This window comes from Acanthisitta chloris, unplaced genomic scaffold, assembly GCF_000695815.1.
Source record: "Acanthisitta chloris isolate BGI_N310 unplaced genomic scaffold, ASM69581v1 scaffold9615, whole genome shotgun sequence".
Lineage (NCBI taxonomy): Eukaryota > Metazoa > Chordata > Aves > Passeriformes > Acanthisittidae > Acanthisitta > Acanthisitta chloris.
Window position 1 is genome coordinate 5105 of NW_008673132.1, and position 17807 is coordinate 22911.

At 38.1% G+C, this 17807-nt stretch overlaps 1 protein-coding gene across 1 annotated transcript in view; it reads left to right on the plus strand.

Annotated features, from left to right (window-relative positions):
• The first annotated feature begins 4612 nt into the window (after nucleotides 1-4612).
• The window catches only part of IPO8 (importin 8), a 34761-nt gene continuing 21566 nt past the window's right edge, over nucleotides 4613-17807 (plus strand). Inside the window, exons 1-9 of the mRNA XM_009074801.1 lie at nucleotides 4613-4623; nucleotides 8531-8543; nucleotides 9380-9469; nucleotides 10215-10309; nucleotides 10855-10939; nucleotides 13210-13344; nucleotides 14182-14281; nucleotides 15936-16012; nucleotides 17274-17390. Of these exons, the coding sequence (XP_009073049.1) occupies nucleotides 4613-4623; nucleotides 8531-8543; nucleotides 9380-9469; nucleotides 10215-10309; nucleotides 10855-10939; nucleotides 13210-13344; nucleotides 14182-14281; nucleotides 15936-16012; nucleotides 17274-17390 (723 nt within the window). The remainder of the gene's footprint in view (nucleotides 4624-8530; nucleotides 8544-9379; nucleotides 9470-10214; nucleotides 10310-10854; nucleotides 10940-13209; nucleotides 13345-14181; nucleotides 14282-15935; nucleotides 16013-17273; nucleotides 17391-17807) is intronic.

The following is a 17807-nucleotide window of genomic DNA, read 5'->3' on the forward strand; positions in this document are numbered from 1 at the left end:
ATTCCTTTCATGGGACTGATGATATTCCTCCTCTCCTTTTGTTAAGGTGCAGCTGCAGTGGGATAAAGAAGTGTCTTGCTGAGCTCATCGAGCCCCAAGGTCTCTTCCTTGTCTCTTTTCATTTGCACAGGGCACACCTGACAATTGCTCTGCACCTGCTCGTGTGGTGTGTTCAGCTCTACCTTGCTGGTGTCCAGAGCCTGTTGTATGGTTTCCTGAGCAAGGCAGGGAAGGGATACATCCCAAGATCACAATTAGCATGACAACTAAACCAACGAGAATGTGCTGGTATAGGAAAAATGTTGCTGCATGCAGCTTTTTAAAAAGTCCTCTGTTCTAAAAACTGCAAGCGGCATGTAGTTTTCCTGACCGGGTTTGTTGCTGCACAAGTGAGCAGGATGGAATTTGAGCTTCACAAACACAACAGAATTGGGTGTCTTGTTTCTAAAACGGGCACAGTCCCTGGTGATCTCTACAGCATTTGCGTTTCTGATAACGAGCAGTAAACGGAGCTTTGTAAAAATGTGAATTGTGGCCATGACGGTGGTACTGAACAGAAGGATTTAGTGGCCCCTGTGGTTTCTTTAGGGGTGGCTGTGTGTAAAGTGTGAAAAAACCCACATAGCAGTGTGCTGGTAGGGGTGGGAACCCCTCTGGGACACTGCACGTACCTTCTGCATAACGTGTCTTCTGCCATTGCAGGCACTTGCTGAGAGGATCTGGCACACAGGCAAATTACCCTATTTGTATATATCCTGTCAAAACTTCAGGGAGAGCAGTTGTACACCAGAGCAAGTGGTACCAATAAAACTTCCTGGAGCAGCAGTGGCTTTAATGTAGATTCAGCAAAAACTATTTGGACATAGAAAGGGAAATAATACTGTTCTCACCCTGTCCCCTGTAAACGTGGTACCGGTAGGATTACAGCAGGAAACTAACACCAACAAAACCCCCAAAAGATGCATTTTTAACTAGTGTATTTATAGTGATAAAAGCTGTGTGCAGGTTGGGTCTGAGAACAGCATACTGGACTGTGGAGAAGAAAAAGGATGGTTAGAGTTCACAGATATTTTTGGGTTTCTGTGCTGCTGGGATTTCTGCTTTCCTTGTCTCTCTGGGAGTTGGTTGTTGAGTGCTGGAGGATGCTGCAGCCCCATCAGAAGTGTACCAGCACTGTACAGATTCTGTCCAGTAGTGACTGAAGGGCAAGCTTTGCACTGCAGGATACTCGATTAAAAGGTGATCTTTGGAATCCAGTTCAGCATGTCTGTAGATAAGTGGAGTTCCTGTGCTGTCTGTTACAGCTTTTACTTTATCCGAAGCATTTTTGTAGATAATCAGAGTTTATAGAGAAGGGAATTGGAGGAGAGTATCCTTTTGATTTGCCACTACTGCTTTTATCTCAGATCTCAGATTACTCTATAAACATCAAATGAGTCTCTGAGCACAAAGTAAGTTAGAATTGCACTATAATGAATCAAACGAGGGCCAGAAAGTTAAGTGATTTAGTATAATTATCGAATTGGAGTGTTGCAGTGCAGCTGGTACACTTAGGCATCATGAAAGCAATGTAATTTAACCTCATTATGGAGATGTTAGATCAAGGAGCTGGGTATGTGAAGAGCCGAATGTACCTCTTATTTCACAGCTTTTGAGTGAGGCAAACTCTAAGGTAGGGTGTAGTATACTTGTGCTTAAAGAACAGCTCTGGAAGCAACCACAGAACTGCCAGGCATAATCTAGTGGGAAAGAAATACTATAAAAGTGAAAGACAGAAAGCTGCTGCCGTCTAGCCCCAAGAGCCATCTCTGAACATAAAGCACATAGATGCAAGGGCTGAAAATCTGACCTACTAGTGAGGACTGATGTTGCCAAGGCTTAGTTACTGCCCCGTGCTAAGTCAGCGGTCCCTGGTGCTGGAGGAGCCCTGCTGAATGACAGCAGTATAATGCTATCAGATACCCATGTCTTTTCAATCTGGCCTGCTTTGCTCAGAAGTTCAGTGAGCATTGTTTTCTCTTTGACATTCTTCAGCTGCATGGCTGATGTAGTTTTAAAAAAGTTCCCAGCAAGGCTGTGGGGTTTGAAATGTTATGTGTCTACACTTGATTTTAATTGAAAATGTTTATTCCACTGTTTGCCCAGTTTTTATTTAGATGCACTGTACATCTGGTTCATTAAAAGATAGTTGTATATGGCTAATGCACATGCTGTTTATACTTGAAAATAATTAAAAAGGTTTTTTTTTTTTAATGTCATCACTCTTGCTGTTCTGCCACAAACTGTTTTGCAAATGGATGGTGTGTATTGATGAAAAATGTCAATATCCATTTGACGTACAAGGCTAAGCTAAATAATTCAAAGACAGATCTCTAGTGCTTCTCATTATTTATTCCCAGAATTATTTAAATATTCATTATCACCGATCTCTAATTGAGAGCCTTGTCACAATACTTATTCTGCCTGTGTGCTGTTAGTTGTGCAGCTTTTACAAGTAATTATTTGGATTGCTGCAGATCTGGGTAAATCCAAGTGCTGAAACCTTCCAGACTTCATGGGGGTCCAAACCCACTGCAAAATCCTTAGTCTGTATTTCTTACTCAGCGTTTGCTAATACAGTCTTCTTTAAACATAGTGATTTGCTAACTGTGTTTTACATTTATTTCAGTCCTATAAGATCATCAATTTTGCTCCGAGTCTTCTGCAAATCATAGTATCAGATCAAGTTGAATTTCCAGTGCGTCAAGCAGGTGAGATAAGTTCCATGTTTCATTTTCCTTCAGTAGAAGCTCAGTCTGTTAGTTATTTCAGCAGGCTGTTGAGCTGTTGCAGTATAAAGTCAGTTCAGCTTTGTTCTGAATGAGGAAAATGAAAAGATCTTTGTTGTTTCTTTCCTACATGAGGAGCACCTGAAACCATGGGTACATGTAGAGTCCTGCTCTGGCTTCCCTGTGTTTGTAGTGATCCCTACTGGATTGCTGTGATACTGATGTGAAAAGAGAATGATTTCTGCTCAAAACCTGATCACCCAGAGAGCCTTAGGTATTCTTTTTCCTGGTGGTGAAGAAGTAATGATGCCAGGATAAATGACAATTTAAAAATAAACAGGTGTATCTCATTTGAATACATGTTTTTTCTATCTGAATCCCTTTTCCTGAAAATGAAAGTTTTTGAAAAATGAAAAAAACTCCCTTAGCTTCCTAGGTCAAGGGTAGCCACATATGGTTAGTCAGTACCTGTGGTCTCTGTTTACAAAAGCAGATCTGAAGGAAGGAGACATCACTGGTAAGTTACACATTTATAGTCGGAGCATGTCTAGAAGGATTGCTCAGCTGTGTGTGAGTTCAGGTATGGTGATACAGTTAGCCTTGGGGTATGACTGTGTAATAGCAGATTCTGATTTCTCATCATCCATTTTAACTGCTCCTGTACAACATTTCTGACAGATACAAAGAATATTCAGCTTTTTCAAAAAATTATTGATACTGTCAAATGAATTCATTCACAGCTTTGTTGATATCCTATGGAACAGTGTTTCCCACAGAAGCACTGTTGGCTGGGTTTTTTTTCGTTCAGATCCTATTAGTCCCCTGAGTGCATTGGGCCATGCTGACATATGCTGTTTGTCATGCTGGTGTTTATTTTTTCAAGGATAATCCAACTTTGAATGGCCTTGTTAAGCCATTCTGTAGTCAGGTTTGACACTTAATCTAAACTCCATAGAGTCATTTTTGCAAACTAATTTCTCATTTCAGCATAATTCAGAAAAAAAAGAAGTATGTAGCATGTGAATTTTGTTCTTGTTTTTCCTTTTTTTTTTCCCAGATTAGTTATATATAATACACATGTAATTTAAATGTGCTTTACTAAGTCAACAGATTTCCCTGGGAATTTTTTTAAAGCCAAGAATTTGTAGAACAACAAGATCTGTGGACTAAGTAAATTAAAGTCTTGGGCTGGTCTTTCTGGACCTGTTTCTTGTGTGAATATTCTGGTGTGTTGTAGACAAAGAGCTGTTTTTCTTCTTGCTTCTGTATAATATTTTACAAACTGCATGTTTCCATACTTTGTAATTTGTCATCACCAAGAGAAATGATTGTACCCAAGGATATCTTATTTACACTTTAAAGCCCTAGCTAGTCAATAAAAATCGTGCGCGGGGCTAAGAGTTTATTAAGAACATTCCTTCAATGCCTCACACCATATTTCTATGTTTCCTAAAGAATGCTGCAGGCATTTTAGTACTGATGCATAAATGCTGCTTTATTTTGTGTTGCAGATTAGCTTTATTTTTCATGTTTTTTCATGTGAGACAGAAAGGAACAATTCTAAGGGATTATGGGAAATCCTAGTAGTGAGATCAAGCTTAGGGAATTCACAACAAACATTTCTGTTGAATAGCAGGTAGGCCACGTGCCAGGTTTGTACTGGGCATTTCCCCAAGCAGAGCATCCCATCTGTGTGCACAGTGATTTGCTTACACAAGCCTTACCAAACTTCACTTACTGAGCTCAAGTGGTTGTTTTAGGGATGAGTGAAATTACAGACAAGTAGACTTTTGTTTGCTTGTTTAGAACGATGGAATGTTATGTCCATATGGAAGGCTGTTGTAATGAAGAGTATGTCTCAATAGAAGCTGACAGAAATGCTCTCCTGTTCTGTTCAGGACCAGGCAGTTGAGCTTGATCTTGTGTGAAATCATAAAAAAGGGTTTTTCTGACTCTGCTGTGCTTTGTGCCTACAGTTGTTAAGGACTGAGGTGGTGTTTTTCAGTCATCTCAGCTGTGTTCTGCTTTTGGCTGTGCTGCATGTTGAGTGCTGAGTAATGTGGAGGTGTGTTACAATTCATTCATTGTTCCCCCTGTTTGTACTTAGCTGCCATTTACCTGAAGAACATGGTGACACAGTACTGGCCAGACCGCGAGCCTCCTCCCGGGGAAGCAGTGTTCCCATTCAACATCCATGAAAACGATCGGCAGCAGATTCGGGATAACATTGTAGAAGGAATAATTCGTTCTCCTGACCTAGTGAGGTACCTCACTTTGCACAGAGATATTTCTAAAGCTCAGGTTCTCAGACCAGCCAGTTTGGTCAGTGTTAATGTGAGCATCTCAGTGTTTTGCGAGATGAAAAAAGTGTTGTTTTGTAAAAGTAATTATAACCAATTTAAACTTATTTATGTGTGCTTGTTTTTCAGAGATATAGTAACCTGGCTGGGAGCCCTGTGATGTGATTTATCCTCTTGTGGTGTTGTTCTGAGTGTCTTGTAACACTTGCTGTAGTGACAGCCTGTCTGGCTGATTCAGGGCAGATAGTACACAGGGCTGTCTGCAGTATAGAATCAACCATTCAGGGAAATACTGCCCAAGATCCTTTTTGACTGGTAGCCCTTTTCTTAATTACTTTAGCAGTTTTTATATGTAATCCCAGTATTTAAATGTGTGTTAGCGTTCTTGGTTTTAAATTATTAAAAGCATGGAGAAATGCTCTTCTCTTTTTAGGAAGAATAGTTAACAATCTCAGACATACTAAGTCTATGATTGTTAACACCTCTATTTAAAGTGAGGCTGATCAGGTGAGATTAGGCTGTGGTGTATACATGTTCGTCTTTGAAAAACAGAAGAAAATCTCCTTCTCCTCTCTACCAGCTAGGGTCCCAAAGGTGTCTTTTTTTCAGTAATCATATCTGTGATTGACTGCAGACTGAAATTGGGATTAGAGAAAATGCTTCAGCAAAGTAATGATACACCAGAATGCCTTAGACTGCTATAGCATTGCTATCACTGGAGGTCGTTATGATTAGATTAGACAAACATCTCTCACAAATGCTCAGGATATAAATGGTCCTGTGCAGAGACAAGAAAATGAACTAAATCATCGTTTCCAGTTGCACTTTACTAACATGCTGTGATTCAGGTGATTAATATCTCCACTGAATGAGATAGGTGCTCCTTGCCAAGGTTGTGCTGCAAGGTAAGGATCACATGCTGTTTCTGTGGTAATGAGATTAAGGCATAGTAGTTTCCCCTGCCATCTTGTCATAAACACCAAGGCTAAGTTTATACAAAGAAACACAAAATAATGGAAATTCGGGAAGTTCTTGCAAGCTCAGGCACCTTTTCATAACCTGATATTTAAAATGTCCTGACAGTACAATTAGAGTCTGTAACAAAAAGGATTGTTGGAAACCCTGGGACAGTCACCTGAAATTAAGTACACGTTTTTAAATTCTGGAAAAACTTGTAGGTTTGTCAGAGGTAAAGAAAGTCAAAGGAACTTTACTGTCACTAGTCTGATATTTAAATACTGAGATTTTTCACTGTTTGCTTGTGAGAATAAGGGGGGGGAGGAACCAAATTGACAACTAATGCAAAGTCCAAAGGCTTGAGGGGCAAGGTGAGTTTGTACCAAGCTAAAATGATCAGTAGGTGCAGGGCCTTTACTGAACTACTTTGTAATAGTCGCTCCTTATATAATGGACTGAAAGAAGACACTCAAGGAAAACTAAATATAGAAGAACTAGTATTTTCTGCAGGCTTTTTTTTTCATTCCTTAGCAGAGGCAAGAGTATTTCTTTACAGCTTCTAGTTCAGTGCTGCTCAACTTTTTTAGTCACACCTCCCTTCAGTCCGTTAACAATCCTGCCATGTCTCACCATGGTGAGTGTCATCTAAAAGTGTGTGAAGGGAGAGGAATGGTAAGATGTTTTTTTGCCTAATTTGCTCTGCCGTATGCTTTGGAGGTTGAGAAAATGCTGTTCTGGAAGATCCCAGGAAATCTGTAATTTCTTGAGGAACCTGTGGCCTGGATCATACATAGGCCGTTATTGTTTAATGGAAACATACAGGTTTGTGTTTTGTGGATGCTTTCAGCCTCATAAGCATGTATAAACATAAATTTTCAAAGTGCAGAGCTAGCTGATTTCATGAGCAATTAATTCTTTTAAAATGCATGTGGAGAGGGAGGAGGAAGGGAGAAGAATAACTAAAATGTTTTGAAATTAGTTTCTTCTTTAAATATAAATCCCCTGGAATTTTTTTCTTGCCTTTTCTGTGCCACTCCCCAAAACTGTTTCAGTGCTGTCAAAATATGTAAGATACTTATGACTTAATAGATGTACTATGGCCAGTGATCCAGGATTTGGGATCTGTCTGTTAATTTTAAACACTCCACCATGATCTTATTCACTTATATTTCTTTGTCCCTTCCTCCACAGAGCCCAGCTGACCATGTGCCTCCGTGCTATCATCAAACATGACTTTCCTGGCCATTGGACAGCAGTGGTAGACAAGATAGGCTACTACTTGCAGTCTCCAAACAGTGGGAGTTGGCTCGGGAGCCTCCTGTGCCTCTATCAGCTGGTGAAGACTTACGAGTAAGTTTATGTCCATCAGTGGATGAGGAGTTTGTACTTCTGTCTCAGTTACTGAAAATGACATTCTTAAGAGCACTGGCAGTTCTGCAAAGAACTTCCATAAAAAATGGGTATTAATAATTATCATTTGCTTCCTTTCCTGCAAAGAAATGAAAAATATTCATCATAATTAATATAATCAGTGAACTAAAAGCCGAGATCCTAGCAATAATCTGTATGAATTTACTGACATTTTTTTCCTTGAGTTTTTGTACTTTTCATCTGATTGAACCCATCTGTGAAAAATTCCTTACATTTATAATTTCTGTTGTTTGAAGGTTCTCCAGATTTTGGATATATGAATGCAAATTATCTGCTGCTTTTATGTCACGAATACAGGATTGTCATATACTCTTGTTGCATACTGTACTGTCCTCATAGTCTAGATCCACAAGTGTAAATTAGGAGCTGTGCAGTGAACTTTCTCACTCTTTTTTTTTAATGGCCTGTTGTTAGAAACACATGTATAAACCACACAAAAGGAATGTAAAGGGAGGAAGAGGTAATTTTTCCAAACAAAGGAATTCTCTTTTCCCTCTCAGTGGCTGTTCACTTCTATTTGTTCAGCATCCAACTTGGGTTTGGCATTGGTATGAATGTCAGACAAATTCAAGTCCCTTCTCCTGTGAGGTGACAGCTCAGTAGGAAAGAACAGTAGTTCTTCTCTCAATAGCTGCATTTGCATAAGGTAACATTGGTTGTTTTCCATTTCTCTGCTTATGGGTGTTTGTAGTGAATTTGCACAGATTGTTGAGGTGGGGCTAGAGGAGGGGAGAGTGAGTGAATGCTGGATATTCTCTTTTTGGGTTTTTTTTGGGTACAAAAATTAAATTCCTGGTGGGAAATAGTCATTAGAATCTCCAGTGTTTAGAATCTGGACCAACATTTATGTTTCCTTTGCAGATACAAAAAAGCAGAGGAGCGAGATCCTCTCATAGCAGCCATGCAAATATTTTTGCCTCGGATTCAGCAGCAGATGATCCAGCTTCTGCCTGATAACTCCCATTACTCTGTGCTGCTTCAGAAGCAAATATTAAAAATCTTCTATGCTCTTGTTCAGGTTGGCATCTGGTAGAGGAAAACCAAAACTTTACTGGGCACAACGACCCCTTTCAGTACACTCAGGGGTGTGGTTGAATAAGAATATCCATTTGGATGGGATAAACAACTGTTTATCATATGTTTAGAACTGTTTATATGATAAACAACTGTTAAAAATATGATAGTTTTAGATTTTTCGACTTAAAAGTGGTCACATGATCTCCCAAATTAAATTTTTAATGAATATAGGTACTTCTGCACGTTCTGTCTGTAAGCTTACTGGAGAAATGTTCCCGTTGCACATAACCTGATGTAAACTGTATGAGTATCTTGTGTGGTTGGCCTCTGAAAATGTCAGTAATTCTCAAATCCTGCACTTCAGTGGGTAGCATTTCTCATTACCTTCTGAAGGTCTGGCAGGTCCTACTTACTGAGGCACATACATTTTACAGGGATGAGTTTGAGAGTGTAGAGAATCAGAAACAAAACCAGACCCCTCATAAGGAGCAGCATGAAAATTCTTACTGGGGGTTAAAAAGCTAAAATAGTTTGTTATTATGGGGGGAAGGATTAAAAATATACCAAGATCCTATTTTTCTTTTCAATAACTTGCCTGAATATTGTCACCTTGCTTTGGATTTTATAGAGAAGTAAGGTTGACTAGATAGTAGCTAGGTAGCAAAAAGGAGTACATTTTGCTTACTCATATGCTATTGCTTTACCCAAACCCTGTAATGGACACTACTGAGGTCCCTAAAATACAGTGTGCCTATGTAAAGAAGGGAAAGAAACAAACATCTAACCTAATTAGTTTTAATTTTGCTTAAAACCTCAGTTTCCTTAGAATGTAATTACTGTAGAAAAGATCTACATTTCATAGAGAAAAGTAGTATTTCATATGTGTGGGTTTTTTTCTTATTTCAGTACGCGTTGCCGCTCCAGTTGGTGAATAACCAAACAATGACTCAGTGGATGGAGATCTTCCGGACCATCATTGATAGAAATGTACCTCTGGTGAGTTTTAGCTCTGTGAAGGCCTCTGATACTTGCATGTTGGCACTTGAGGGACAGTCAGTGTAAACATTTTATAAGTCTTCTTTTTTCCAAATACCTAATCTAACATTCTCATCCCTGGAATAGGGATGTGTTTCTGTTTGTGAGAGATATGCAGGAAGATCGTTTAAGCTGTCAGAACTTCATTTTCTGAGGTAGAGACACCATGTAAGCTCCAGTCTGGAATATTTGGCAAGTTTCTCTCCAACAAGAGTCGAAAGCTTATCACAAACCCATCATTTGTCTCAGTTACGCAAACCAAAATTAGAAGACTAATTAAATTCTCATTCATGTGTGTACAACATTAACTGACATTTCCTAAGCCTTCTAGAAATTTATTTCGCAACCTCAACTTTCCTTTTATAGCTTTTGCATTAGTATATGGTTAGTGTCTATACATGGAGGAGTTAGTATCATGCTTAATTTTTAAGCCAGAGTGCATGTAGTATTCAAGTATATCTGACAGTTTATGTTTTTAAAAGATGCATGATTTTGAAAATTGAACTGCAGGCTTTGTGCAGGTATTGCACATGTACATTATGTTGTCTGATTAAGATACTGGAAAGTTCCTGAATGTTACATAACTCTTCACAGAACCAAAGCTTTAGGTGGTGCTGTGCATTTGGATTAGTTTACTCAGCAAGGAATGCACAATTTCTCTCAACAAATCACATAGGTAACTTAAAACAAATGTATTTATTTGTAGGAGACTCTGCAAATTGATGAAGATGATAGACCAGAGCTGGTGTGGTGGAAGTGCAAGAAGTGGGCATTGCATATTGTAGCTCGTCTCTTTGAACGGTAACAAACAAACAAACTGATTAAAACCTACCTCTGGGTTACAAATCTGTGCTGTTACTTGAGGTGAAATTAGACAAGACAGTTTAATTGATTTAACACCTCATGATCACTGAAGAGGTGTTCCTGCTGCTGTCCTCTGCCTTGCACTGACACAGCCACTGTTCAGAGTGAAATGATTTGACTCTTTAAGATGGCAAGAAACTAACCCCATAGGAAAAGTACATCTGTCTATCTGTTTTACTGCATCCAGCTATAAATGTTTGTATTCTCAAATATATAAAGGCAGGGGAAGATTTGAAAAGAAACCTGTAAACATGGAAGTTTTGGAACCTGTGCCAAAAAGTCAGCAATATTTACGTGACTGTAGTATTGTACCTTGCGATAATCTAGGAAAAGGGAAATAGTGGTTTAGAAGGAGCTTGTGGGAAAGGTTTCCTTTGCTCTTGGAAGACTGCTCAGTGTCCTTTGTGCTTTAGAAAGCACTGTGTCTTCCTGGCACAGTAGACTTCTCACAACATAAATATCTGTATCCTTTGCATTTACAGGTATGGAAGCCCTGGAAATGTAACTAAAGAATACTTTGAATTCTCAGACTTCTTTTTAAAAACCTATGCTGTGGGCATACAACAGGTAAGCACCGTTGATTTTTTTTTTTTTTTTTATGATTTGGATCATTTTGGCTGAAGAAATGTATTACTTTTTAATAGTGTGCTCATATCAAAGTTCATTCATTAAACAAAAATGAAGACACTCAAGCAGGTTTTCCTTTTAGTGATTGAGAGGTTCTTTAGAGCTCAGTACCATAGAACTCAGGTGTAGTAGCACATAAATTCAGCAATTAAAAAAACCCTGCAAGAAAATTCCCAGAAAAGGCAAGTGCTGATAAAACAGTATTATCATCATATCTAAACATTCTCGATAGAGCTGAGAGGAGAACTGTTGATGCAGAGGCCTCACTTTCTAGGTGGGTGTGTTTTCAGGCCCCGGCTTTAACTGCAAACAATTTAGGCATCATAATCCAGTGATGGTGTTTTATTTCAGGAAGATAAAAGCAGATTAGAAGATGTCTGGAGAACAGCAGTGAAAGTTATTTTATGAAAATGCAGCATAAGTTCACATTTTGCAAGGAAATGATTTTTGTTGGGGGATGCTAATTATCTGTGATTAACATGCTGTGTGGAGACAGTCTAATTCTGATAGAGTTGCATAGAAGAGAGGCAGTTCCTTTCAGATTTGTGTGTTTCTCTGCCAGCTCAGTTGTGGGACCCCTGGAATGTGGGCTTGCAGCATCTCCCTGGTGTGGTAGAATGGCTGCAGGTGTTGGAGTGCTGCCTCCCAAGCTCAGAGTTTTTTGGCCCAGCTCCTGGGCCATACACCAAACGACTAGACACTCTCCTACTCCTGATCCTCTTTGGCCTGTAAACCTCAAAATACACCCGGGAATGCTGTTTTTCAAGTGAGAAATGTTTGGATCATGCCTGTTTTCAGAATCTGTGGCATATCCTCAGCATGCAGCCAGATGAAGTATCCCTGACATGGCATCTGCAGACTTCTTTCAGTTTAAATTTGTGGTGACTTTTGATGCAGGGTGCCAGGCTGTTGTCATTTCAAATCAAATTTAAACTAGATTGCAAAACACCAGGGTTGTCTGCAAAACAAAATTACTTTTCTCCATCCAGTTTGACAAAGGAATAGTTTATCCATCAGTAAGAACTAATGAGAGGAATGGTTGTGTAAATGAAAAGGGTAACAGTATATCTATTCTAAACTGCTTGCAATGATTAACTCTTGAGTGGAAAAATAGACTCTGGTGGGCAGTTACAGCTTGAAACACTTGAAGTTTTCTGTTAAGCCTCATAGCAAAAGGGTCAGTTTAGCTTTCAAGATAAATGGATTGGGCAATCTATACATTTCTTCACTTTCTGGCTCTTGAGCAGTGATTTGTTGTGTTTCTTTGCAAAATTATCAAGAATTCTATTGTGATTGTTTCATTGCTAAGTTTTAATTATTTATTCATCATGCTGGAGTCTGTATAAGATATAGGCAATTCTTGTCTAAGGAGTGTATCATATAAAAGACTTAAGATCAGACTTGTTACTCCTAATGGAGGAGTTATATTCAAAAGAAAATGTATTATAATGTGAAGAATTATGAAGCAGAATTGTCCTGGAAGTATGGGACTCAATATTTTGTTATGCATTGCCCTTGATTTTTGTTGTTATTCATGTACATGCCGATTCTTTACACTTACTAATAATTCATTTGCCATTAGTGCAGATTAGTGGCTTTGTGCTCTAGGATTTTCTTAGTAGAGCTAACCTTTATATTAAGGAAGTGTTTGCAATAGCATGCTAGGTGATATCTGATGGTTACAACAGCTAATTGAAATTGTCTGCATCTCTTCTGGTTCACAGATAGAGGTGAACCTGTTTTCTTTTCTAGCTTAGTATTTCTGTTCTTATCACTGTTCTTCCAAAGTAATTTCTCTTCTTTAGGGGCCTGTCCTTAAATATGAACACAGACACCACTTAGCAGGTATAGCAGCCACCAGTTTGAAAAGTTCGCTGTGCCTTTTCCTTATCCCCAATTTTGCTGAGGCCTGTGTGAGCTGTGACCCTGTGAATATTGAAGTATATATTTGGTTTATGATCACAAGTGATCACATGGTAATGTGAGTAGCAAAGGTAGATATGTACATAAATGTTTGCAGGATTGGAACCTTAATATTTAAATTATTTGTTTTTTAGATCAAAGGCATTACAGTGAGTTCTAATGCTAGAACCTCTGCTGTCACTCATTTCTCTGTTCATGTATATTCTCTCAACAGCTGCACTGCACATCTGTGCATGAAACAGAATTGTCAGTCTGTGTTTTAAAATACCAATTTGTCATTTCTTTAGGTTCTGTTGAGAATCTTAGACCAGTACAGGCAAAAAGACTATGTTGCACCACGTGTTCTTCAGCAAACGTTAAATTACCTGAACCAAGGGGTTATTCACTCTGTAACGTGGAAGCAAATGAAGCCACACATACAGGTTAGTGCATAAAACTCAGTCATAAACACTGCATGTCATCAGAGTGATTAGAAAAGCCCCAAAACCCCACAAGTTCTGCAGTTTTCAAGGTCATGAGTCTTTCATTCAGCAGTTGATCTGGGGAAAAAGAAGCATTTCTGCATCAAGGTGGTTGTTTTTTCAGTGTTATCACCACTTTTTATTGCAGATGTTGTTAATTAAAGATTCAGTTCTCTGAGTTCTTAATTTTTCTTTTTAAAGTCTGCTAGAGAGTCATACTATTCTGGCTTTGAGTAGTCACCAGTGCTCAGAATTGTCTGTAGATTTTGGAAATTCATATTTGATTGTAGTGAGAAAATAGTGCACAAAGAGAACACTGACCCAAGAGGAACTGAACTCTGTTTTAAGGACATGTTTTAAAAGTGAACTAAGAACTAATGAAAAGTGATTTTCAGGCTTTTATTTTTTCATAAGCTTCCCTGTTGTAGTTAGTTGATTCCCTGACTGTTCAGAGAAGGCCTCTGAAACACGTTCTCATGTCAAGTATTGCATTGATGAGATTCTTCTGCAGAATGTGATGTTCTGCTGCTTATAGACTGATCCTGGAGTATATTTTGTGTGTGGTACTCTGTTGTTATTAAGATAGATAGTGTAATTACTGCTGCTTGTCTGGGACTGTTGCAAAAGGGAAATATGTATGCTGTAAGTTTAATTCTGTTGGCAAAATAAAGGAGCACTGCTTAAGAGAATTTTACTTTTCAGAAAAGTATGTCTAGTAAATTAGTGCATGGTGGAGGGAAGTTGTACTGGAATTTGATTTTGTGTGTACTTACGTGTATTTGACTTTTCTAAAATTAGAGTATAACAGAAGAGGTGATATTCTCTTTAATGTGCTATAAAGATGAGGATGAAGAGCTCTGGCAAGAGGATCCATATGAATATATCCGCATGAAATTTGGTAAGTATTTGTGTTTGGCATTATTTTTTGCTTGCATCATAACTGTAGATTGCTGTTCAGTGATCAGCATGGCCACTGTAATGTCTCTGCCTTCATCACCAGTGTCCTTAACAGTAGAGAGACAAAAATGTGTTTCTTAAATCTCACCAATCTGTAGTAAAAAGAAGGTGGCAGATCAAGTGAGTTTCGGCTGTTTGGCTGGTAGCTTTAAACTAAATGATTATCTCAAAGCTTTTATCTGCTTCCCATGTGCTCAGTGCAGCCCAAGCAGAATGACCTGCTCACTTGCTAACGCCAGTTTGAGTCCTGAGTTGCAGATGTGCCAGGGATCTGCCAGTTCTTGCAGCTCTCACTTTGACCAGAAGAGGCCTGACTTGCTCTTTCCTTTTGAAAACTATCAATGCCTTCAGCCTTTTTTGCCAATTATTATGACTAAATGGTAAGATAATTAGGTATAAGTATTCTTTCAAAAGATGCAGTGCAAAATCTTGGGAATATCACACAGGACCGTGTTTTGATAAGAGTCTTGTCGGAAAAGAGAAGGGTTCTCTAAAAATCCAGCAATTTTAGCTGGAAGAGTCCTGTGAGCCAGGCACCACGGAGATACATATGTAGCACTGGGAATTCCTAATTAGTTAATTTGAGAATAGCATATGGGAAAACACAATTTAAATATTCATAGCATAATTAAAAAAGCTTGGAGAGTTGTTATGCAACAAATTAGTTACAATATAGTGTTGATCACTGGGATACAAATACATCACTAACTCTTGGTATATGAATTCTTTTTATGTAACTAGTGAATCATATTTTAATATGTAGTTAAGACAGTTAAATACAGATTTAAATTTTATTGTGGAAGGTTAAAAAACCTCTCAAGTATCAAAGTACATTAAATGGAAGTTTAGTGAGGCACTTTTGGGTTTGGAGCAAGAATTCCAGTAGTCTGGTAGTATTTCTTAAGGATGTTTTTTTCTTCAAGTTTTCAGGAAAAGTTAGTGTGCAGTTTTAATCACATTTTAAGATTGCATTTTTAGATCTTTTAATTTAATTCAATTTGTGTAGGGATGTTTGGATTAGAACATATTTGCAGCACAGATTTTCCCTTTCAAGATATAAATTATATTTTCAATATGATTAAAAGAGGTTTTCTTGTAGTGAATGAAGCTAAAAAGCTACAACTTTCAGCAGACTTAAAACTATCCCAGATCCATGTAGTTTTTACATACAAAAAGTTTCCCATGAGGTTTTAATAAAATCAAGCCAAAAATGTGTACATATGGTGTACAGATGGTGCTGGAATGTACTGTTGTTCTTCCTATAGTGGTTTTAATTAAAGCAGGAGACAGGACTTTTATCCCTTCCGTACATGGTCTCAAAAGAGTTAATGAATAAATAACATGTTCTGAATAAAGGCAATGATGAGTGGCAGTAGCTTTGTAAGGGAAGAAGTAAATGCTTTTGTGAGCTATGTGACATAAGCTTGGGCCTGGCTCTTTAACCATGGAGTGAAGTCAACCGTGTCAGTAGTTCTGGGGTTTATATTTTCACCCTGATTTTGGGATATTCCAAAAACTAGATGGTGTATAAAATATTTATGTCATTCAGAAAACAAAATTTTTTGGTTATGCTTTTTCTCCCCCCAATGTTTTAGATGTGTTTGAGGATTATGCATCCACTACAACAGCAGCACAGAATCTCCTTTATACTGCTGCGAAGAAGAGAAAAGAGGTATGCAACTAGTGGTTTAATTATTTGAATTTTGCTTAATAATGCCATTTTCCCTTAAATTTGAAGCTGCTATGAGAAGTTAGTCTTGAAAAATCTACTTTCTAATTGATAGTCCAGTGTTTCCTGGCTTAGTGCTGTCAATTTTGGGACAATTAATGTATGTGTACATCTAAATAAATAAGTGGATTCCTCTCGCAGCTTGAAATTAATTTCCCAGATACAAACTGAGTTGGAATAGATGTACGGGAATAGATTTTCCCACGTTTACAAACAGCCTCTGTCATGGCTGTTCTGAGTGTCACAAACTGTAGCAGTGGGAAAAGTGAATCCAATCCTTATTAATTTTCATGGATGCTGTTTAAAATCCTGTTGACAGTAATGACATTAGCAAGAATGAAACCCATTTCTTACAATCACTCTGTAAATGAGGACATAAACTTGTCTGTAGATCTTTCTATACTTAGAGTGATAGTAAAAGTACCCAGGCAAGCCTTGGAAATCACATGTCAGTTTACTAAAATGCCACATGTTTTTCTGGGTACCATTTTAAACATGGAGCTCCAATTCCAGGTGGATTCTCAGAGAACATAGTTTTTACATCAGGTGGAGTAGGTGGAATATGGTCTTTCTACTTCTTTGTTGTTAAAAGAGTCCTTGTCCTCTGTCCTTCCTTCTCATATTCATCATTTGTATTGAGACCATCAAGATGTCATAATATCTGAAAAGGACATAGTGAGTGAGGCAATGACATTGAACAGTTGGTTTTGCCAAGGAACTTACCTAAGTCTAGTCAACTTTGAAGCTTCTGCCAAGATTAAATTAAGTTCATGAGGTTTTAGTCCAAGCTCTTCTTCAGTGTGTGTATATATATATATATATACATCTATCTTCATACATATATGTATTTACATATGTGAGTGACAAGCTGGAAAATTTGGGGAAAAAATGGGGTAGGTAGTGTTTGAGCTTCTAGCCTTTTCATCACATTTTTTTGAATTGCCTCTAGACAATAACAAAAGGACCTTATTTACTACTATTAATGGAAAATTACAAGGAGATCAATCTAATTTTGGCAAATTTGACTGAAAAGTTGAAGACAGAACCTTCTAAACTTCAACTACAGGAAGATGCTACACATTGTACCTCATAGTTGCTTTGGCCAAGATAAAATTCCTACTTAAAATTGTTGTATGACTTTTTAAACTTAAATAATGCTGTTAAAATAATCTGATGAAAGGACATTGTTTTCTGTCCTGCATAGGTATTGCCAAAAATGATGGCATATTGCTACCAGATTCTGACAGAGCCAAACATTGATCCAAGGAAAAAGGATGGAGCTTTGCATGTTATAGGATCCCTAGCAGATATTTTACTGAAGGTAAGTGGGTAAAGAAATGAAAAGGTTTGCAATTCTTACTACCAACTGTGATTTGAAATTAAAAAGTCTTAGTTTATAGAGTCTGACTAGCTCTTAGTCATATTTATAAAGAGAGAGATCACACTGTGCGATCAGAATACGATCATTTGTTTATTTAAAGGTATTAACATTCTTTCCTGTCTTTTATATTCCCATTTTGTGCACAGATTTTTCTTCTCAAGTTTTTCCAAAGCTGTATTTGTTTGCTACACATCAGTCCCTTGGTCCTCCCCTGCTTTACTAGTAAGATGGAAGTGTTAAAAATCAAACGTGCATTCCATCAATAACATTGCCTGTGATTCTTTATCAAGTTCCCCAAGAGCCTGCACTATTGTGGGCAGCTTCTGGTTCCAGAAGAAGGTTTGCTTGACATGCTGC